The sequence below is a fragment of the Stegodyphus dumicola genome, chromosome 8 (assembly GCF_044657685.1).
Source record: "Stegodyphus dumicola isolate Sdum_Otavi_A_Nest chromosome 8, ASM4465768v1".
Classification (NCBI taxonomy): Eukaryota; Metazoa; Arthropoda; class Arachnida; order Araneae; family Eresidae; genus Stegodyphus; species Stegodyphus dumicola.
The window spans coordinates 13,116,779-13,140,625 of NC_140775.1; the positions used below are offsets into that span (position 1 = coordinate 13,116,779).

The window sequence follows — 23,847 nt, forward strand, 5'->3', positions numbered from 1 at the left end:
ATCTAAGGGAAAAAATACTTGTAGAAAAAATATTTATTTCAAATTTCATCTCACTAAGAAAATTTTGTCTGAAAACTTAAACAGTTTTCATAATTTACTTATTTTAAATTAAAATTAAAATTAATTATTTAATCATTAATTACATACATTAGAACTATTTTAAATAAATGTTAGTCTGAAAATCCATTACTGAATTATCAGTATATTTGAATAACGTAAGGTAACCAACAAAACTATCTTACATGTACAACCAACGAAATTATCTTCAAATTTCAGATACAAAATAAATATAAACTTGAATTTTTTTATTTCGAGATATTGTATTTCTTATGAGATATTATTATGTACGTTTTGATAAATATTTCGTAATCGAAATTTAAAATTTATTGAAACTATGTTTTGCTTTATTAATAACAAATTTTAATTTTGTTAAAAAACGGTTCTGGCCCATCAGCTGTTTTCAGATCGTGCATTCGGCCCGCTTGCAATCTGAGTTTGAGATCACTGTCGTAGTAATCAGTTCATTATAATCTCATAATTATTATAGTCTTGATATTAATTATAATCTATGATTAATCTTGAACTTTTAGCTTTTCAAGCCGAATTGGCTGCTATCATATTTGAATCTGCTATGATTATCTGAAATGGACTGATGGAAACGTGACTGTAAAAAAAAATATATTAATATATATACACTCATTATCTGGTTTGGAAGCACTAGCATTAAGATTACACTACTATTTTGACCTCATGTATAAAAAGTCTCCTTGTGAATGTTGTGAAAATACATAAAATGGTATGTATTTTCTCAACCTCTCACTGCCTGTAACACCAGTATGGGAACCCATACTGAGAGGGCCGACATACTGGCCAAAGAAGCTACTATGGGTAATGCCTGGGATGTTTTCGATATTCAGGAATAAAAATTAATTCTTATTCGCAAAATCAAGGATTTCCATTATGTTTGCTGGAAAGAGAAATAGAACATTTCAGGGAAAAGGAGAGATTATGTATTGAGCATTGAAGTTTCAAAAAATATGGCGGTGATATGTGATTTTGATTACAATCAAATAATTACTGGACACGGGTGCTTCCCGGAGTACCTGAAAAGATTTAATTTGCAAAATAATGGTCTTTGTAATTTTTGTAGTGCTGAAGACATTCGTCGAACTGCGTATTGATGCGCCATGTTATTGAAAAGCAAGGTAACATAAAGGAATTCTATTGCTGCAGGAAAGAGTTTAGATTTTCAAAGGATTTAATGAATTTTAAGATGGCAGTAGAACAATATTCGGAATTTTGATTTGATGTTTTTAACTGTACATTTGTTTTAATATGTGTTGAGTGTGCTGAAGCCGTTTATTATCTACCAGGGAGATTGCAGCATACTCGTATAATTAATTACATTCATTATAATTTCTGTTTCATTGAGTCTCGTCATATGTAATCTCCTTATGCATTTTTATTTGCGGCATCAAAAGAGTAATATACATTGTGGTATTAGAAAGTTTGGAATATATGTATATGTTACGGTGAAACACCAAAATCTGGAGAATGTTGACTTTCACCGGTGAATGTCAACATTCACATAGTCGCTTGGTGTATGTCCGAAATATTTTCCAAATACTCTTATTTCTGACTTACACCGGTTAATGTCGACATTCACCATGTACTAATGGTGAATGTCGAATATATATTATATTTTCTTCTCCGTAATTCAGTCGCGAAAAAACGCACTTGAGACTCAGAATAAGAATTTAAGAACATAAGAACTTGAAACACACAGTACATTCAAAATGAGAAACGAAAATAATAGAAGTTAAAAACTTACTAAATTATGTGATTCAAATCTTATTTATTGCAACAACTTAAACTATTATGACACTTTGAATTGCACAAGAGGCCCTTGCTTTTACAACTGCATTTATTTGTGGAACACTTCCTTTTTGTAATGACAGCGTGTACATATACTCCTCTCTTTTCGACCTACACCAGAGAATATCTGTGATTGTCGACATACACCGGTGAGAGTCCGAATATACAAGAATATAAAGAAATATTCGATCTTTCACCGACGTATTTGGTGAATGTTGACATTCTCCGGTGAAAGTCGACATTCTCCAATTTCGGTCTTTCACGGTAACATATATATTTTTAACAATGAAGAAATATTTGACTAATTTTTGTAATATCTAGTTCAATTAACTCACTTCTATTACAGAATTTCTTTTGTTTCTTAGGCTCTGGAGATGGTGAATTACATACATAGAGAGTTTCTTGACATTTTAGCTAAAGTAGATTGGATGGACGAGCAAACGAAACAAAGGGCAAAGGAAAAAGTAATTTGATAAGTCTGATAACTTTTATAATTGCTGTCATAATAATCATTTGTTATATTAAAATAACTATAATTATCTAAATGAATAAATAGATTCCTATAAGTGACATATATTGGTTAAAATAACTACCTAAACATGAACCTAATTATGGATGCATAATTTCCGCATTTCTAAATTCTAAAAATAAACTTTCCTGTATTTTTTCACTTCATAAGAGTAAGACTAACAGAGATAGCTCAAAATTAAAGAGAAATCTCTCTTATTTACGTGAACATGTAGCCAAAATTTTGAGGTTATGAGTAATTAAATGTTATGAGAATTCAAAGGCTTAGTATAGAAACCATTGGTACATAATTTTTATTTTCATAACCTAGAAAAATAAAATATATTTTTCATAAAATATAGTTAATAAAGCCTATATTTTTATTACTTTAATACACGAATTTGCATGAAAGGAACAGCTACGAGTAAATATTGAAGAAGAGTATAGCATTTATGCGCCTCAGTAAATATTTTCAATTATTGTCTTAAAGATAAATGATTTATACATAGTGTTTATTTGTGATTTACCTGAAAGTCCTGATAGCGCTTGTGTAACATTAAAGTAGGCATTTAAGGTTTGTTATTTGGTTCTGTCTTTCGCAATTTTTAGGTTAGCATTAAGAATAAAAAAGGGCATAAATGACTGTAGGTAACTTGATTAAAAGCAATTAGAAATGTTTCTTCTTTTTTGTGTTTATAAAAAGCCACCTGCTTAGATGAGAATTTAACAGATGATGTGCTGCTATGCAAGGAATATGCTTTCTGCAATAAAAATATCTCAAAAGCTTCATTCAGTTATACTGTTTGGCCAAGTGATTTCTGAAAAAAAGATATCATGGGGTTATATGGGAAATTAGTATCGAGGACTGTTTTGCGCAGTGTATAGATGGAGTGGCTCTGTAACGAATCAGTGCTTGTATCAGTAAACATATTTTGATGCAGGAAGCAAAAGCCTAAATTTAGATATGACTTAACCTTGATGGTACGATTTTTAGTTTCTACTCCGCACGCCTCTGTTCGAGACTCAAGATCACTCCTGATCAGACTCAAGATCACTCCTGACTCAAGATCAGACTGAGAGAGCATTTACCAACCTCACTAAGAGGTGACACCACGAGACACTCCGCAGAACTATTAGTTTCCAAAACGAGCAACTTATATCTTGTAGTTCCTTCTTAAATCTAAAAGAAACATAATTAGTTTTGCTCGGTGGTGTATGTTAAAATGCCGAATAAGTTAGTAAAATCAATTCCCCATATCGCAGTAACTTTGTACGCATACAAGTATTAGAATTTTTTAACATATTAAAATATACTGAGCATTTTAATATTGGGCAGTTTTTCTTTATGCGAACCGTATGAAAAATTAAACTACGCTTCTGTAAGACCGTTCTATTTGTAGAAATGAAAATATTTTGATAAAATTCTTTTCCGATTTTGAGAAATTTTGTAACTGGGAGCATATGTCTGAAATATACGTTTAAATAATTAAAGCCCATAGTAATAATCTTTTTTGAACACTCTGTATACATGTAATTATTATTTCTTTGGGAAAATGAATATTGTTTATTTAATTCTTTATTTTTAAATAAAAATTTAATACCTGATATTTGAATTTGTCGCTCGTATTTCATATGTTCTTCTTTATTAGGCAGAAAGTATGGCTACATATATTGGTTATCCGAATGAGCTATTAGAGGAGTGGAAAGTGTCTGAAATTTACGACGGTGTAAGTAAATAATGTTGTTTAATGTAAATTATGTAAATATTTGGCATAAGATGCTGTACTATTACTATTTACCTCCCTTTCATTTCGATTCTTTATGTATCTATAATTCAGGCATCGGATAATTGAGAATATAAGTAACGTTGTTGTCAGATACAGTAAATGTCGATATCTGCTTATAAGGTTAAAGACAAAGGCGAAATGGCACTCTGATCTTTTCAAGCTTACTAAATTTCAGTAGGTTTTCCACTCACGCTATCAATAGACGAAAACGTTTTCCCTCTGAGCGTTATGACTGGCTTTATTCGGTCATCAGAAGTTTTGCTACTTGACATATATTAGCTTATAATTTAAGATATTTTACTTTCTTACTTTCTTTAATAATGTAAATATCATCTTAATCAATGTAAATTTATGAAAATACAGACTTAAATAAGTAATTATACAAACTCAATTAATAAAACTCAATTAACTCAATTAGTAAATGCTGTTTAAATACCGGTTTTTATGACGGATCTAAAATCATGTGCCGCTCAGAGGGTTAATACTGTATTAGAGGGCTTAGCCAAATGTTAAAATTATGAAAATTTGAATCTTATTAAGTTTATGATTTCTAATAAAAAATACACTATTGCAAGAAATAATTTGACATAAGCGTTTTTTCAAGTTGAAATGTGATGAGTCGATTGCATTTGCTCAGTTTCGCAGAGTGTTTCACAGCAAGAAAACAGTATCTCAGCATAAAACAGTATCTGCTTTATGTTGAGAATCGATGAGTATTCTTTAAAGTTTTAGCATTTCCAATTATATCAACATTAATGACAGATGGTATTACTTCAGCTGTAGCGTTAAAGACTATTTGCTATTCTTTTGAGAAAGAATCGTGAAACAACATGAAATTACCTTTTTTTTTTTTTTTTTTTTTTTTTTTTTTGTACTTTTAATTCCACTACGATAAATTTCATTCATTTAAATCCAGCTGTTACTTTCGATTTGAGTCCTCATTACATTTTGTTCACAAAGCTTCTTAGATGACCTTTAGTTTTAACCGTTGGACAGAAACATATATTTTCTGCTTAAAAAAAAAGTCTTAAATGACGCAATTATTCATGTTTGGACGAATTAAGAAGAATTTAAATTATAAGAAAACAATATTTTAATTACAAAAATCTAACTTTTTATACGGTTCCTTGTCCTTTATACTTATATTTCGGAAAATATTGTACTCATAAGAAAAAAATACATTTCGAAGGCAATCAGACACGGGTATCATTTCTTCAGGAACTAAAAACGTTTTGTTTTCCCTCCGAAAATATTTTTACTCTTGAAGACGATGAAGCTGGTCTCATAGCCTTCAAAAACGATATTCTATGTAAAATCTACACCGAAATAAGGCTGTTTTGCTTAATTTTAAAATACTTGCATTTAATTAGAAGATGAAAATTTCTTACGTACAATCCAGCCGGTAGTCATAAAGTGCGGTTCGAATTCCGGCGAAAGCATTGTTGACTTTATGTGTTTCTTGTTTTCAAAAATAAAACCTGATGTCCTGATATCCCTATGACTGCATTTACATTTGTTAAGAATATAGAAATGAAATTTCGTAAACGAAATGCGTAATTAAAAGTCTAGAATCTTCAAAGTTAATTTCTTCGATATATTTGGCTAACAATATCGCGATTTTTTACATTTTTCAAAATCGTTTTAGATCAAAGTAAGTAGAAAAGAGAGGAGGAAAATTATTTCAAGAATTAACATAGATAAATATTAAACATGGACCGATAAATTCTCTCTGCATCTGGTCATGTGAACCTTGGAAACTTGGAGGTAGACATAAGAGTAAGAGCAGTGAAACACGAAGCCTTGGGTGAGGAAAGACGAGAAGGATTCCTCAATAACTCCAAATAACCATATGATTTTGGGAAAAAAAAAAACTGCCGAAAGGAAAGGGGAGGGGGAAAGTGGAAATGTTGTTGCTGCTTGTGCTCACTAATGCTCACTTGTCTGAGTCAGCACAAGCCCACGAAAAAAAAAAAAAAAAAACTGCCGAAAGGAAAGGAGAGGGGGAAAGTGGAAATGTTGTTGCTGCTTGTGCTCACTAATGCTCACTTGTCTGAGTCAGCACAAGCCCACGAAAAAAAAAACTGCCGAAAGGAAAGGGGAGGGGGAAAGTGGAAATGTTGTTGCTGCTTGTGCTCACTAATGCTCACTTGTCTGAGTCAGCACAAACCCACGAAAAAAAAAAACTGCCGAAAGGAAAAGGGAAAGTGGGAATGTTGTTGCTGCTTGTGCTCACTAATGCTCACTTGTCTGAGTCAGCACAAGCCCACGAAATTCTTCGTGGCAAGGAGCGCAAGATACACCTGTCGTTGGCAACAGACACCTTATAGGTGACAGTGTGATTTAGCTCAGTTCCGCCCCTAATTTTGATGGAGAGCAGCCCGGGGGGACGAGACCGAAGACCTTTTTTCCTACCACAACCTCTCGAAAGGAGAGGTAGTTCGCCGTATATTTAGAGTGTCCCCCATGCCGCACGGACACTATACATTTACAAACATCCATGCCTTCTCCGGGATTCAAATCTAGGCCTTTTGGCATGGTTAACCACTATACCGGTTGGTCGGCAGTGGAAATGTAGTAAAGGTGAACAAATGTTTAAAAAAAAAATTTTAAAGCAGTTTATCTAAGAGATAATTAGTAAGACGGGAAGAAACTGAATACATTAAACAAGTGATTAAGTTGTTACTACTAAATTAAATTAATTATAGTGATTTCGTTGACTTCAAAAGCGATCTCGAAAATGTATGCATTTTGTCTATTGAGTTTTCACAACTCCTAAATTTAGGAGGGTATTTTCTGAGGATCTTATTGAGGATTGTAATTTCGCCTATGCCTAGATTGTTGTTAATTTTCTAGATGTAAGTAAAGAATACCATAAATTCTGTTGTGTGGGTTTTTGCTATTTCAAATGTTCTGAGGATTTTTGTAATTATTGATTTCTGCTGAACCAGTGGTTCTGATAGGGGTTGATTTGTTACTGTTTCCAAGTATAGTATCGTTTGAGTGGGACTGGGCATCAGCAATTTAAATGCTTTTGAATAGTCGGAACCCGTTTTGATTAAATTATTGCTATTTGGCATTTTTGTTTAAGAGTTAGTGGCATCCGCGATACGATTCCGGATGATCTGATAGGCAGTTACTGCACTTGAAGTGCTCATTTTTACATCTCAGGGTCAGTCTATTGTTTTATGTGGTAAGGAAATCAGCGAAACTAATTTTACCAAAACTCTGAGTTAAATTAAAACATTCAATATTTCTTAGATTATAATTCAAAAGATTCGAATGATGAAAAACGGGCGAAGATTCGAGTTCTTCGATTTCCAGCATTTTTCAAGATTCGTGGGAATTGAAAATTTGAATTCTCCATCCGTAAAAATAATATTTTTTTTAAATTTTCCTCATAAAGAGAAAATAGTAGTGATATATTTTCAACGATTTTGTAACATCTAGTTTGCCGAAAATGATAAGGTTTTTCTCCCCCATCCAAAACCATATTTATAGATTTATGGATTGCCTGAGTCAACGGCCACTGATTTAAACGAAATTAAATTAAGTGGTGTTTTAGCACATAATCAAACGATTTGAAGATTTCGGTCTAGAATTATTCATGCGACATTAAAAAATTGGAGTTAAATTGCTATTAAAAACAATAGAAATCAAACTAGAAATTTTTTATTGCTCCTTCATTCACTCCCAGAGCAAAACATTTCTCAGTAATCTTACCATCTTCCACAAATGTCACCGAATTGTTAAAGATCTGATCTCTTGCATATGATACTTAATACGCACTCGCTATGGTTACGTCGAGAAAATATTTTGTATTATTACATAACGCAAAGGTAATGCAAGCCAATTAATATTTGACTCCTTAGCTTGCTCTCTGACCAGCACAGAGTTCACGATTCAAGAACGAGGACACACTTCTTGTTCCGGACCAAAGTTAAATATTTCGCAACCACTCAATTAGTAGTATCTCATTAATTTAAATGTCACAGGAAGGTTATTATCTAGAATAATGGGAAAATTTAGTCTGTACAACATTACAAATGAAAAATTTGTAAAAACACGTGAGAAATCGTTCTTCTTATCAACTTTTCTCATCCGCTTGGTTTTTACAGAAGTTAGGTGACGTAAAGTCTTTGTTTGGACAAATAAGAGTAGAGGTTTATGTAAGCCTCTTGTTTATTCAGGAATAAGTTTTTAATTTGCTACGCTCGTAAATTTTGCTTTTAGATGTACATTTTGCAGCAAGAATTTTTCTTCTTTTTTAAAAAATATTATGTATATTGTTGCAGGTAGTACATTTATTTTTAGATTTTCTAATTAAATACACCTCTAAATGGGAGACAAATATGACATTCTAGAATTTAAAATGAGGCAAAAAGGCATGCATATACTAGTGTAGATTTTCAAACAAAATACAAAATATATGCGTATAATCAAAACATCGAAAGATTCAGGGATTCGACAACATGGCGCAATAACAAACCCCGCGGAACCGCGCAACACAACTTACTGCTATAAGGTATTTCTCCCGCCTTCTTGGCATGCCTTCTTGGTGTGGTGGTCTGCACGCTGAGTGCGTATTCCAAAGGTCCGTGGTTCGATTCCCGGCGAGGGCGTTGATAATTTTTCATCTCTCCTTCTTTCGAGAAAATACTTAATGTCTCTACAGTGGCGCCCGAACTAAAAGAGTTGTAGATGATGATTCTCTACACCCAGGATTTGGCGATTGGGTCCCCTAAAAAAACCTCAGTCGCCCTTTAAAAGGGAAAGTATATAAGGTATTTCTCCCAACTTCTTGGCATGCCTCCGTGGTATGATGGTCTGCGCGCTGGGCCCGTATTCTAGAGGCCCGTGGTTCGATTCCTGGGGAGGGCGTTGCTAATTTTTCATCTCTCCTGCTTTCAAAAAAAATACCTAATGATTATATAGTGGCGCCCGAACTAAAAGGGTTGTGGATAATGATTCTCCTCACCCAGGATTTGGCGATTGGGTCCACTAAAGAAAACCTCAGTCGCCATTTAAAAGGGGAAGTATATAAGATATTTCTCCCGCCCTCTTTGCGTGCCTTCGTGGTGTGGTGGTCTGCACGCTGGACGCGTATTCTAGAGGTCCGTGGTTCGATTCCCGGTTAGGGGGTTGCTAATTTTTCATCTCTCCCGCCTTAAAAAAAATGCCTAATGTCTCTACATCGTATTCGTATTTTGCGGGTAAATAATGTTTTTACTTGAAATAATTAAAAATAAATCCAAGAGCCTGTAATACAAAATGGCCGACAGTCGAATTGAGAAGTTGTGAATAATGATCGCTACTGGCGTTACATATTCGCATTCTGTTGTCTGCCGTTGCCGTAGGAAAAGTATTGCCAGTTTTCTCAGTTTTGCTTTGCGGTATTGTCACACTCTACGATATTTGTGGCGCATGGGGTATTGTCACATTCTACAATCCATATTTTTCTCTTTTCATTTTATTTTATTTCTTACCCAATGTTGGCATGTCCCACTCAAGATCAGATAAGAAGAGAAAAAGTGGACTTCGAATGTCGTGCTTTTAAAGAAGAATGGTGAGTGAATTATTTTGTCATTGAATTAACTAACAAAGTGTTATGTTAATTACGTCATGACACAACAGCTGGGACAAAAAACGTAAGACGTCATTACCAAACTAAGTATGCGATACATTATTCAAAACTCGCAGAAAATAAATAATCGCTAAACCTCGAACGCTGAAAACGGAATGCTTTATCACAATACAATTTATTCGTAAAGATAAAAAATCTGATGTAGACACCACATCACTTCCTTGTACGGCTTATTAAATTGTACACATATATTTTTGCACTTCATTTAAACTTATTTTCTGAAGTTTTTCTAACTTAACCTATCTCCTAAGGCAAGTTGAAAATGACATCAAATATTGCAGATTTTTAAATTAAATACGCGGTCAGTTTTTTCGGACGGGAATCAAACTTCTTCATTTTACTTTTTCATAATGAGTATAAAGCTTTCCCAAATATAAGTACAGAACCGGAGAGACTGCATTAAAAGTCATATTTGGTTATCTGTCTCGAAAAATGACTCTTTTTTACTTCCTTGTACGAAGTAAAAAGGAAGTGTTGTAATCGAGAAAAGTTTCAGGCAGCATATTTCAACGAAAATATCCATTTTGACCGCTATCGAATGCAATTTAACGATGTTTTTGTGTGATATCTGAGAGCAGGACAGAATGAAAGACTCTTTTCCTCCAAAAAAATTATAAAACTGCTTTAAAATGAATTCTGAAGAGAATTTTTCTTGGCGTCTGTACGAACGTATGTACGTACGTATCTCGCATAACTCAAAAACGAGTAGCCTCAGAACGTTTAAATTTTATATATAGGACTATTATACCATGTAGATGTGCACCTCGTATTTTGGTTGCAATCGGCCGCGCCAAACGTATATAAATATATTTATATATATATCCACTCTGTTACCCGGCTCAGTGATCTCAGTTTCTTTACTTTTATATGTTTGTAAATTGTACATTTTTGCTTTAAAAATGATTGAATTATGTTGTTCTTATCTTCCGGTTGAGGTTTTTATGCCTTTCGTAAATCTGTATGCAATAATTTTAGAATTATCAACAATTTTAAAGTTGTTTAAGTGCCGCTAAGCCTAGTAATGTTTTTGATGGCGGCCATTGCTTGTTTACATTTGAAACTTGGCAAAATAACGGATTTGTTGCCAATCTGAAGAAACTAAACTTCGCAACAACAAAGATAACGCCTTTTCTTATTATTTCGAATTAAATCATGCTTAATCCATTCTGGAATTTTTCGAGGAAATAAGTGTTTAAAATTTACTTCGTAATTTTTAATACAGATATTTTGAGTTTTTATGTATTTTTGCCTTGTCGCGAAGTGAAAACTGAATTAATTGAATGAGAAATACTCAATCGTCTGTGAAAAACTGTTTCTTTTTTGTTTTGTTTGCTTAATTTCTTTTATACATCGTTCTAGCTTTATTATAGTATTTGAACAGAACATGTGGCAACGATTAGATAATTCTTTAAATGATATAAATTTTATTCATTCTAAGTTATAATATGAACGTTATATAATACTGTTAAGTGAACTTAGCGTCAGAGTGTTGCTATGGTAAACAAATAGAGTGAATTTTAAAGAATGCATTTATTCTATTGTGGTTTATGCGCTGTCGGGGAAGTAAATTTAATTCAATTCAATAAGTTTAAACGAAATGCAAGAAAAAATGCGTATAATTTAATATTCCGTACAAGGAAGTCATGTGGTGTACACATCAGATTTTTTTAAAAGAATTTGACAGTGCCAAAACATAAATATTTGCGTCATTTTAAACACTTCTGTAATTAGAAGTATATGATTGCCACCAACGATTGCGAATAAAGGCCAGTAAGTAGCCGAGTAAGGAGGTGGGAAACGTATATATATAAATATACGTTTGTTTCTGTCAATTGCTATAAAAACAGGAGTGCAGAACTTGATGTTATATCAGTCCGATATACAAAATTTCCACGTTCTACGGATAATAGTTTTTGATTAGGCGGGATACATACATAACGCACGTTCTCACAGGCATCACGAAAAATCCTTTTTTAATCCATTTTAAATCCCGTTTTACAACCCGTTTTGGTTATAAATTGTGAAAAAAAGTTCTTTATTCTGACCGTACCTACACACATCACGCAACGAAATCTTCAAATGGTTTCGGAAACTGTCAAAATGGATATTTCTGTTGAAATCTTATACCCGAAATTTTTTGCGATTACAATACATCCTTTGCTTTGGACAAGGAAATAAAAAAAGATAATGAAGCTCTAACTAAAGTCAGGGATAAATCCTTTATTAGCCATGAAAGGAAAATCTTTTACCGAATGAAAGAAATGGATCTAACCCAGTTTTATCAATATCTTTTGTAAGATAAATACAGTCAATTAAAAGCATATTCACGGGGTTTATATCTATATTTGGGTGTAATTACCAATGTCAAAAGACATTTTCGAAAAAGAAGTTAGTAAAATCGCAAAACTGATTGTTTTAAACCGATAATCATTTGCGAATAACTTTATTGATAGAAACACTAACTTCAAGCTTCAAGTGATGTAATAAGAACTCAGGAAAATTTCATCGCATCAATACAAAATTTAACGTATATTCTGTTACACATTAATAAATAAAAGTATTTTATTCAGTTTTTTACTAAGTATCAGCAAAATATGTATAAATATTATTAGCCCAAAGAGACAATTTGTCCAGAAGGGCTATTCATTTCATTTTGGAATTTTGTGTTGATTCACTATAAACGGCGTTTATTTTTTCAAATTGTTACCACCAAATATTAAAGCCCTACATTATATTTAAAGAAATTAAATAATGAAAAATCTGCATGAATGCATGTATGTTTCTCGCGCTGTGAAGAAACGACGGTACCTAGAGACATCAAATTTTGAATAACTTAGTCCTCCACTTGCATCTGGAAGCCCATATTTCATATTTGAAATTTGTTTTACTATCCATTTCATATTTTGTAAAACTTAACGAATTTTTGATTAACAACTCAACGATTTCAAATATGATTACTTAACAAAATCTTTTGAGCCCGTGTATATTTGCTTATTTATTTTCGCTGTATGAGTAGAATTACACATAAATATCTTCAATTCTGCAACCTGGCTAGCGGAGCCAAAATCGTTTGTCCTTTCCAAAAACAGTTTGCCGCGCCCTGGCATATCTAAGGAGATATAAATGTCATGATTTAAATGCACATTTACATGTGAGAACGAGATTATTAAATAAGCAGTTTGGTTAAAATCTTAAATCTGAGCGAAATAACAAACGAGGAATGTTTACAAATTCTTTAGATGCAATCTTTTCTTTTTAAACATGTTCATTTCTTTTGACAGAAATTGAATGACGCAAACTCTTTGTTTAGATAAATAATAAATGTATGACTTTAAACTAATAGACCTCCTTGTTTCAAGCGTCAGCTCTTTGTTATGCGATTCATGCAAATTTTGTTTTGAAATGTAAAGCGATGTTTTCACGTTGTCTGTGACACTTTTATTCTTTCATTAAAATTGCATGTAAATTCCTTTTGATTTTATAGGTAAAATTATCTTGTTACAGCAGCTTGTGCAATGTTACTAACTTAAAAGAAATTCCCTATATGTTATTGTCGTTAATTAAACTTGAATGGACTATCATCATTCATTTGGGTCAATAGAAGAAAAAAATTGGTTTTCTTCTTCCAATTATTATTATTATTATTATTATTCCAAATTATCTTTATGTTGCTGTTTCATTTTGAACACCGAAAACATGAGTAATGTTTTCGAAATTTGCGTATAATAGTTTGCGGAAATCAGAAAGCTTTTGGCATTTTTTTCGGGCCAGCGTCAACGTCGTTGAATTTTGTAAAGCAAAATTTTATGGAAGATAACGAAATTATTGATATTCCTGTGAGTAACCGCTCTAAACTGCTGAATTCAATCCAAAGTTTTCCATCGGAATTTTCCCGCGCCACACATTCTGAAGATGAAATTTACTGAATCAATTAAGGAAGCCAAAGAACCAGCTGGTGTTAAAAATAATGAATGATGAGGAAGAATGTTTAATTTTATTACTCTGTACAAAGCTGCCGGCAGATTAAATACAGCCTAATAACTACGAAGACGTAGAGAAGTAATAAATCTTCGTATTCTTTTTAATGATTCTTTTGAAAACTTTGAAGGGGCCCTGTCAGTAGTCGAATGGTTAAGACAGATGATGCTGGTAGTTCGACCGCGTTCGAACTCAGGCAAACGGGCTGGCTATACGATTAATTTTCGGTATTTTTTCCGTGTGAACAGAAGCCTGTAGAGTATTTTAGTACGTTTGGGAATCATAGACCCTAGCTGAAAAGACCGAGTAGCGAATTCTCGATAGGCCTTGGAAGAACAGATGACTGCAGAAGAAGGTTTAAATAACCTTTTTATTTGAGCTTAATAAAAGTGCGCTCGCTCGGTGTTCAGAATCTAACACCACTGGTGGCTAAGTAACTTAACAGAAAAATAAGATGTAGAATCACAATAAAGTAAGATGGACTATACGACTGGCTCCTTATTTATCTTAAACCACTAAATGAGCTGCACACATTAAAGGCGTACCTATATCAATATAATCTAAAGAGAGTGGCTGAGCACCAACTATTCACGTACAAAGCTACTTCAAACACGCGGCAAAAATTTGGAACTAACTCTCCGACTACAAACTCTTAAAACCGCTGCTTAAATACTGATTCCGAAACCACTTAGATTTGCATACTACTTCATTAAAATTTGCATTCTGGCAGGAAACTGAAATCAGAAATGAAAGGAAAGTTTCTGAAATTAAAAACAGTTGTTTACAATAAAACAAGGTTCTTACAAGCCAATTTTTCTTATAAAGTCCTTTATGAAAGCATCCCTCCCCTTAAGCAAGATAGCTCTTGTGTGTGGTTAGCCATAATCAAATAATTTAACCTAACTTAAAAGAAAGTCCACCTGCAACTGAGCGGTAAAAGCCACTGATCACTGGCAGTTCGTTCTGGAGGTCGAGATCCGGCGAGTGGGCTGGCTGTATGGGCGTTTTCGTGTTTTATACCACAAGTAACATGAATACAAGCCATTTCCCTTAAAACGTCTTCCACAGGGTATCCCTCCTATCCGTACAGCACGTTATAAATAAGTGAAAAAAACCTAGAAGAACTTGAGTCTACATGCAGCAGTAGTAAGGTAGATTCGAAACTGTAGACTGATTAAGAATTATACATAATCTTTAGTTTATCTTACAGTACATATTCAGTCATTAAATGAATTGGTAGAGTTATTCTCTACAAATATCAAATAAATAACTCGTATGTCAAATAACCTTCTCTTACGTTAAATAAACCAAACCAATCTAGAGATTGGTTTGGTTTATTTGATTATGGCAAAGGATTTGAAGGCTATTTGCCTACGAGGAAGGATGCCTTCATGGGAAACTTTCTAAGGAAAATTGACTCGTTCAGCGACTTTACCGTTAGGCCGCTGGTGGGTTGTCGGTAATTTTTTCTGTTCTTACAACAGGTTAAATTTTATTTACAGAATTCTTTTGCAGTATTGGCTTGATAAGTCCCATAATTCTAAATAATTTATACTAATTTGGCATTACAGAAGTCCCGAGTTTGTCAGTCTAATATTCTTTTATCGTAATGATAATAAAATTTGTAAAACTTATTGAAGGCATTAAAAACTAACTTCACCTGCCTGCAGTTAGCCTTCTCCGTTTTAATGTAAAATCTTGCTACTAATTTTCTCTAGAAAACCAGAGTTTAAATGATGCATGATATAGAATATCAAATAATGCAAACTAAATTTAAATTCTTAATTTTCTTTCTGCTTTTCCAGCTTATGCTGAATTCTTCAAGTTATTTCGAAAATGTTCGAATTTTGCGGAAGTGGGCAACGGACTACGTACTGTCGAAGCTTCGTAAACCTAACGTTAAAGGAGAGTAAGTATTTCGAATGACTTTTGTATACTGAAATATCACATTTTCTATTTATTTATATTATCATATTTAATAAATTTTTATATAAAGCTTCGAGTAATCTAATATTCATGTACTTAGAGGAAATGTACTTATTCATGTACTTAGTAATTCATGTACTTGGAGGAAAATACTCCAGTTAAAATAATGCGCGATGGCATTCCTTCCTGGTCTATTAGACAGACACAGTGTGCCTCCATTAATCGCACTGAAGTTACCGAACGGTAACTAACGTTAAGAGTAACGAACTCCTCATGTTTCTTGCATTCATAAAAATATCCTCTTGCAACAAGAAATTTGAATGAAATATTTTGTCTGGTTTTATGAACCTATAATAACTGTTACAGATCCAGTGACTAAATAATGAAAAGAAAAAATGTTTCCCTGGCACGAAGCAATTTCTTTCAATGCAAATAAATGTATTCTTAATCATCCTTCATATTCTCCAGACTTGATACTCGGGAAATATTTTCTGTTCTATAAAGGAAAATCCATATTTTATAGGTAAAATAGTTTTAGACATTCAGTAAATCGTAACAATGGAATGAATACAAAATGGTCCAAGGAATGAATTTCCACTAAGCAATCCAGAATACATTAAATAGGTATTGATCCAAAAGGTAGTCTAATAGGTACTGATCCAATAGGTAGTATAATAAGTACTGATCCAATAAGTATTCTAGCCAATAGGTGCTGGTACCAGTAATAGGTAACAGGTATTGAATTCAGTTGGACACCCATGCAAATGCGGATATCTGCTATCCTGATAAACGTCATACCCTCCGCTGTGTACTATCGTAGAGGAAACAGCATTGACATTAATCACATGCAAAATGCTACGAAGTGCAGTTACCTGATTTCGAGAAACGTGTAAGCGTCAGGTATCACAGAAAGGCCGATCCGTAAAGAGCTATCTAACGAACTGAATTATCCAAAATCAACAGTGGCCTACATGATTCAGAAGCGACAGGAGAGCAATGATTGTCGGAATGTACCCCGAGTCCTTCAGACTCCTGTAGACCTGCAGATCGAGACCTGCAAACCCAAGAAACTGGGAGATAGAGACCGACAGGTGCTGTCCTGAGAAATTCGGAAGAATCACACCCAACCGGTGGCCCATATGCTCCAAGAGTTTCAACAGGCATCCTAGAGTATTGTTTCGATGAGAACCATCAACGAGGAAGCATATCTGTTTGGTTTCCATAGTCGTGCTGCCACACATAAGTCCAACCGCGCTTCTTGGTTAATGTGGTACAAAGCACATCGACAGTGGACCGTAGATTAGTGGAAATGGGTTCTCTGGAGCGACTAATCAAGATTCCCCCTCCACTGTTTGGATGAGAGTGTCTGGATCTGGCGTCTGCCTGGAGATCGCCTCCAGCCGGAATGCATTGTGCCTACAGTAAAGCTCGGCGGGGAGGAAATTATAGTCTGGGGCTGTTTCTCTTGATATGGGCCATGACCCTTGATCTAAATTAATGGTAAGCTCATTGCTGACGCCGATAGCATTATTTATGATGAGAGTGCGCTTCCTACGTTGTATCAGTTTTACGGGTTGGATCCATCTTACTTTCAGGACGACAACGCCAGCTTTCATGTTGCGAAGTCCACCATGGTTTGGTATTTTGGCAATGGAGTTAACTGAATGGACTGGCCTGCCCAGAGCCCGGACCCTATCGAGAATCCCTGGAATGAGTTCGATCCCCGATTTCAGGTGTGCAACAACCGTCTAATATTGGTGAAGGAACTTATAAGTCTTCTTCAAGCCAAGTGGGAGAAAATGCCAATAGCTGTCATAGTACAAGGACTGGAAAGCATGCCCCTCAGAGTTAATGCCGCTCGTGGAGGTTCCACCAACTATTGAATATGAATAAATTTTGTTTTTCTTTCTATCAGATGTGTCCAAATACTTATTGGTAGATACTGCATATTAAAGAGGTAGATTATTCTATGAATATATTAAAATATGTACGAAGGTATGTAAGATGAAGACTAAAAAGCACTAAGGATGTTTTCTTCAGATCTTATGCTTTTGTGTATTCCGTCTTAAAACTTCATTAACAATATAAAAAACTGAAAAGAAAATTATGCCTACAGTTAAAATGTAGTATATTTAATATTTTCTGATATTGAAACCATAAAGTTATTTATTTGACTTTCGGCTACAGAAAACATAGCGTAATATATTTATATATCATATAGAAAACAGCGTACCTTCTCTATGTATTAAAACATAAAAGTTTCCATTTTGCCCTTTATGCATTTCATTATATAAGATATATTGCATTTTCTTGTTTTACTGGCATCTATTAGAAAAATCCATTTACAAGGCCTGTATAATTTGTTTTTTGATTTATAATCATCACCAACAGAAGAGTTAAAATTTGTACAACGTCTTGTTCGGAGCGTACTTTCAGTGTGTTTTTCTTTTGGTTATGACTTCTTAGTATAATTTCAAGTTTAAAATCATTTTAGGCGTCGTCTAACCATCTCAACTGGATCTTACCTGCATTCTGATTCTTGCTGGCTTATCGGCTCCCCAGTGGCTGAGCTGTAAAGTTGCTGACCATTAGCAGTTTCATCCGGAGTTCTAATCCTGGCGAACGGATTGGCTGTATGGACATGTTCGGGACTTTTCCCATATGTGACGTGTATACGAGCCAGTTTCCCCTAGAAAAATCCTCCACTGAGGCATCCCTTCCTTTGGACAGCAAATAGCCATTAAATGATTTGCCATAACTAAATGAATTAAACGAAACCAACCTGTTCGCTTATGGTTAAACAGCGGTTTTAGGTTTCCTTACACACATTCTTATAATTTGCCCAATAAATCTCACTCTAATTTTCATTTTAGAAGTATGGTTCACAATTTGTGTAGTTTAAAAGTAAAAAAATTATTTAAAAAATATTAACTCCTAGTGATATTTCTGTAAATATAAAAATTTTAATTGTTATTTACTGAATTAATTTTAAAGTTATATTCAGGTGAATATATTTTAAAAAGGACCCTTTAAATCCTGTTGCTCATATGTAACGGGGATACGAGCCAGTTTCCTCTACAAATTCCTCCATGAAACCATTCCTTCCCTTGGATACTTCCCCTTAGATACTTTAATTTACATAATGTAATCCTATTTTATCGGTGTCTGCGAATTTCAGTTTTATCTTCAGTGTTAAGCACATTCAATATTAAGATTCTGTTGTGTATTTTTAGTTGGAAAAAGCGGTCAGCAGCAGCAGTTGTGAACGCTTTCTACAATTCTATTGAGAACAGCATAGGTGAGTTAATTTTTACTTAAGTGATTATATTAACTGAGTATATTTTTTCAGTCTATAAACTGAATATTTTTATACACTTTTCAGAATTCCCAGCCGGTATCTTACAAGGAGTCTTCTTCAATAAAGATAGACCTAAGTACGCTTTTAATTTTCTTTTCTCTCATTTACTCACTCTGAAGACTACAAAAAGTGTAATGCAGATTTGTCTCTCAGCTATTTCATAAACTTTATTTCAAGAATTCTTTTAAAACTCTCTTTTGAGTTTTCGTGTATATATGTAAGATATAATAAAATGCGATAGCTGCTTTAAAAATAATTGGCTACCTCAAAATTAGCATTCTAGATTTGGGGATCTCCTTCTAAATTCATCTGTTCTCCCAAATTCGAGATTTTTCTATGTTATGTAACGCCACCGTAAAAAGACAACTAAAACTAATATAAACCAATCATAGCTTTGTTGCCTTTATCTCTATGCCTTAACCACAACCATGACAGACATCGAAAGCTGTTAAGAGTTCCAGCATTCGACTGCGCATTCAAAGACATCTATACACAAACAAAAAATGAAATATTTCAAAATAGAACCAAAAATAATTCAATAACATTTTTAAAACTTTTTAAAATGATAAAAAATATAAAATGTGTAAAACACTGTTGAAAATTCCTTGATCTTTTTCAAACAGCAGAAGAAGTTTCAGCAGAACCACGTTTCTGAATTTTATCTCAGATTGTTAAACCATTTATAAATATTTTCAGTTTTACGAATATCTAGATGAAATTCAGAAACGGGGCTTTGGTGAAAATTACGATATATATTTGTCAGAAGTGCTAATTTAATTGCTTGAAATCGGTATTATCGGATTATCTAACTTTTATTGTACTGTGCAATTACTGATGACTTTTATTATACTACGTTATTCTGCACATGGGTGTTTTGCAATAGAAAACAAAAGTGCACAAAAAGAAATTAAGACTCATCACATATGAAACTGAATTATTAACAGATGAAATTCTTTCTTTCACAGTTATTTGAATTTTGGAGCCATAGGTTTCGTCATAGGCCATGAAATAACTCACGGATTTGATGACAGAGGTGAGTATATTATTTAAGACGCAGTTGGAAAATCAACTTCCCGTCTAATATTAATGATTTAAAAAATAATTAATGTCTTTATTATGATATTGTAAACATCTATTTTCCATTTTTTATTATTATTACATCACATTGTACTGAAACATGCATCATCCAAAGGCCTGGAGAAGGCTGCTCTTCTCAAACTGCAAATTTTTAGTGCTTTTTTGACTCGGCATCTCACAAGATTATCTTTCAAATTTTCCATTCGTTTTTTTGAATCAAGAACCATGCATGCATTCTTTGACTCACTGACTGATTTAAAAGCAGTGTAAGCGTTTATTAAAAACTATTAACAGCTAATAATATCTTTAACTGTTTGTTTTAACAGATAATAATATCTTTAACTGGCGCGATTTATTTTACATCTAATTTATGGGATTTTTAATTTCTAGAATTGATAATTTTTATTATTACTTAAGCCATCAATTTAATTAATAAAAATATTTCTCATACGCTATTAATATAATGCGCACAGTCTAACCTTGAGTTGTTTTTTTAATCTTGTCGTCATCAATCTAGAAAAGTTTGAAGTTCTTCGAATAGAGTTAGCATTAAAACACTAACTCTCCTCAAAACTGCAGTTTTTTAATTCTTTGTTCTCCATGTCGATGCACAATTAAATAATAAATTAAATGAGCATGAAACCTAGAGTAACATTTTGAAAAATTACTAGAAACCGGAAGGAAGAAGTCCTGTTAACTCACACTCGAAACAGCCACAAATATATTCTGAAAACGGAAAGTGAGCTAGTTTGTCCCAACTGTGATAATATTCTGTCTTAACATCATGTTTTAATTGAGTATCCGAATTTTAGTAGACTTAGATTAAAGCATGCTGACGAGTCTGACTTGCCTCTTGACCGTTTAATTGGAAAAGAGGTAATAATTTATTTCAGCACCTGAAAGAAACTAATCTTTATTATTTAATTTGATTTAGTTTTTATTATTGTTTATTTTTAATGTGTCTCATCTTTTGATGGATATTATTAGCCCAAAGAGGCGTTAGACCCAAAGGGCTATTAGTCTCAAAACGGCATTTTGCGTCGTTTCACTTTCACTTTTCAAATTGTTGCCACCCAATATTATCGCCATAAAATATATTTAAAGAAACTAAATAATGAAGAATCTAATGAAGGAATGTTTCTAGTATTGTGAAAAAACAACGGTACCTAGAGAAATCCAATTTTGAATAGCGTAGTCCTCCAACCGAACATGGGCATTTGAAAGCCCGAATTTTAAATTTCAAATTTGTTTTATTAACTACTTCAAATTTTGTAAAACTTTAGCGAATTTTTGATTAATAAAATCAGCGATTTCAAAGCGAGCATTGGCAACAATGTACGGGAAAAAACATTTTTATCTCCAGCGCGCGAGACTAGAAATTCTAAAGAAATGATGTTTTACTGTTTTAAAATATTTCGTGGTATTGCTGTTGAATTGAGTTTTACGTGGTAAGTCAGAAGAATATGATATTTAGTAAATAAAGGTAACACACAAAACGTTAGCAAAACGCCCTTTTGGGCATAATATAAAATCAAAGCTTTCAAATTGTTTAATTCCTTGTACGAAGTACAAAGAAGTATTGTAATCGCGAAAAGTTTCAGGCAGCATATTTCAACGAAAATATCCATTTTGACCGCTATCGAATGCAATTTAACGATGTTTTTGCGTGACATCTGAACGTAAGAACAGAATAAAAGACTCTTTCTTTTCCTCCAAAAAAATGTAAAACTGCATTAAAATGATTTCTGAAGAGAAATTTTCGTGGCGTCTTTACGAACGTATGTATGTACGTACGTACGTATCTCGCATAACTCAAAAATGAGTAGCCTCAGAACGTTGAAATTTTGTGTATAGGACTGCTATAACATGTAGATGTGCACCTCGTATTTTGGTTGCAATCGGCCGCACCAAACGTATATAAATATATTTATATACGAGTATATATATCCACTGTTACTCGGCATAGTGATCTCAGTTTCTTTACTTTTATATGTTTGTAAATTGTAAGTTTTTGGCTTTATAAATGATTGAATTATGTTGTTCTTATCTTCTGGTTAAGGTTTTTATGCCTTTCGTAAATCTGGAAGCAATATTTGTACAATTATCAACAATTTTAAAGCTGTTCTCAAATGCGGTTAAGTTTCAAAAAACATAGCGGACATATTTGTTTACATTTGAAACAGCAGAATAGTAGATTTGTTGCCAGTCTAGAGAGACTAAGCTTCGCAACAACAAAAATAAAGCCTTCATTTATTATTGCGAATTAAATCATGCTTAATAATTTCTGGCATTTTTTAATAAGTGTTTAAGATTTACTTCGTAATTTTTAATACAGACATTTTGAGTTTTTGTGTATTTTTGCCTTGCCGCTAAGTGAGAACTGAATTAATTGAATGAGAAATACTAAATCGTCTGCGAAAAGTTTCATTTTTGTTTTGTTTGCTTAATTTCTTTTATACATCGTTCTAGCTTTATTATAGTATTTGAATAGAACATGTGGTTATGATAAGATAATTCTTCAAATGATATAAATTTTGTGCATTCTGAGTTATAATATGAACGAAATATTAAGTGAACCTAGTGCCAGAGTGTCGCTATGGTAAACAAATATAGTGAATTTTAAAGAGTGCATTTATTCTATTGTGGTTTATGCGCTGTCGACGAAGTAGATTTAATTCAATCCAATAAGTTTAAATGAAATGCAAGAAAAATGCGTAAAATTTAATATTCCGTATGATGAAATCATGTGGTGTACACATCAGAATTTTTTTTTCTTTTGTTATTCATCTAAGCGGTTATCAGTTTAGATTTTATAACTTAGCTGTTTGTTGTTTTAAATTTGTGTTTCAAGATAACCTGTATTGGTATGGAAGCTGTCTCAGTGCAACCAACCATATGTTTGGGCGCATGTAAACATTTCTGGTTTCTTGTGCCATCCGTGTTTCAGAAAGAATCTACATATTACAAAGTGTTATTTTGTCCAAACTATCGATTACTGTGCCTCGGCTCGGATATTGGCGAAACGAATACATAGTCTAGTTTATATTAATAGCCGCTAGATGTCAGTTGTCTTCTGTTTTGTGTAGTAACCGTCACATTGTTTAAAATGGATAGTCCGCAGCAAAAATCATTTTGTGTTCTCGACTTTGCGAAGTGCAATTCCGTGATTATAGTGCAAAGACGTTTCAAGTTGAGGTACCAAAGTGATCTTCCGAATAGATGAACACTCGCAGATGGTATCGACAGATTGTAAATACAGGATGCGTATATAAAGGAAAGAGTCCTGGCCGCCCTCGTGTTCCCAACGGAAATGTTGCACGAATTCAAAGTGCTTTCTAACGTAGTTCTTCAAAATCAACTCTCGTGCCAGTCGGGAGTTACAACTACCTGCAACAACAATTTGGAGTGTTTTGAGACGTCGGTTGGTTATGAAGCTGTACAAGTTACATTTGTTATAGGCTCTGCGTCCTTGTGACAAACGCAAACGTGTGGGATTTTGTAACGAAATTACTGATGCTATTGACAATGATAACACTTTCGCACAACGCATCGTATTCAATGATGAAGCGACTTTTCAAGTTAGTGGTCATGTAAACAAACACAATATTCGAATTTGGGGCCTACATAACCCCCATGCAGCCATTGAATATGTACGAGATTCGCCCAAAATCAATGTGTTTTGTGCGATATCCCGATCA

The 23,847-nt window shown here is 33.4% G+C and overlaps 1 protein-coding gene across 1 annotated transcript in view; it reads left to right on the forward strand.

Annotated features, from left to right (window-relative positions):
• Positions 1–23,847, forward strand: part of LOC118184979 (neprilysin-2-like) — a 225,052-nt gene that overhangs the window by 163,757 nt on the left and 37,448 nt on the right. The window contains exons 11-16 of the mRNA XM_085821590.1: positions 2,241–2,339; positions 4,032–4,109; positions 15,594–15,697; positions 18,948–19,012; positions 19,097–19,148; positions 20,038–20,105. Of these exons, the coding sequence (XP_085677716.1) occupies positions 2,241–2,339; positions 4,032–4,109; positions 15,594–15,697; positions 18,948–19,012; positions 19,097–19,148; positions 20,038–20,105 (466 nt within the window). The remainder of the gene's footprint in view (positions 1–2,240; positions 2,340–4,031; positions 4,110–15,593; positions 15,698–18,947; positions 19,013–19,096; positions 19,149–20,037; positions 20,106–23,847) is intronic.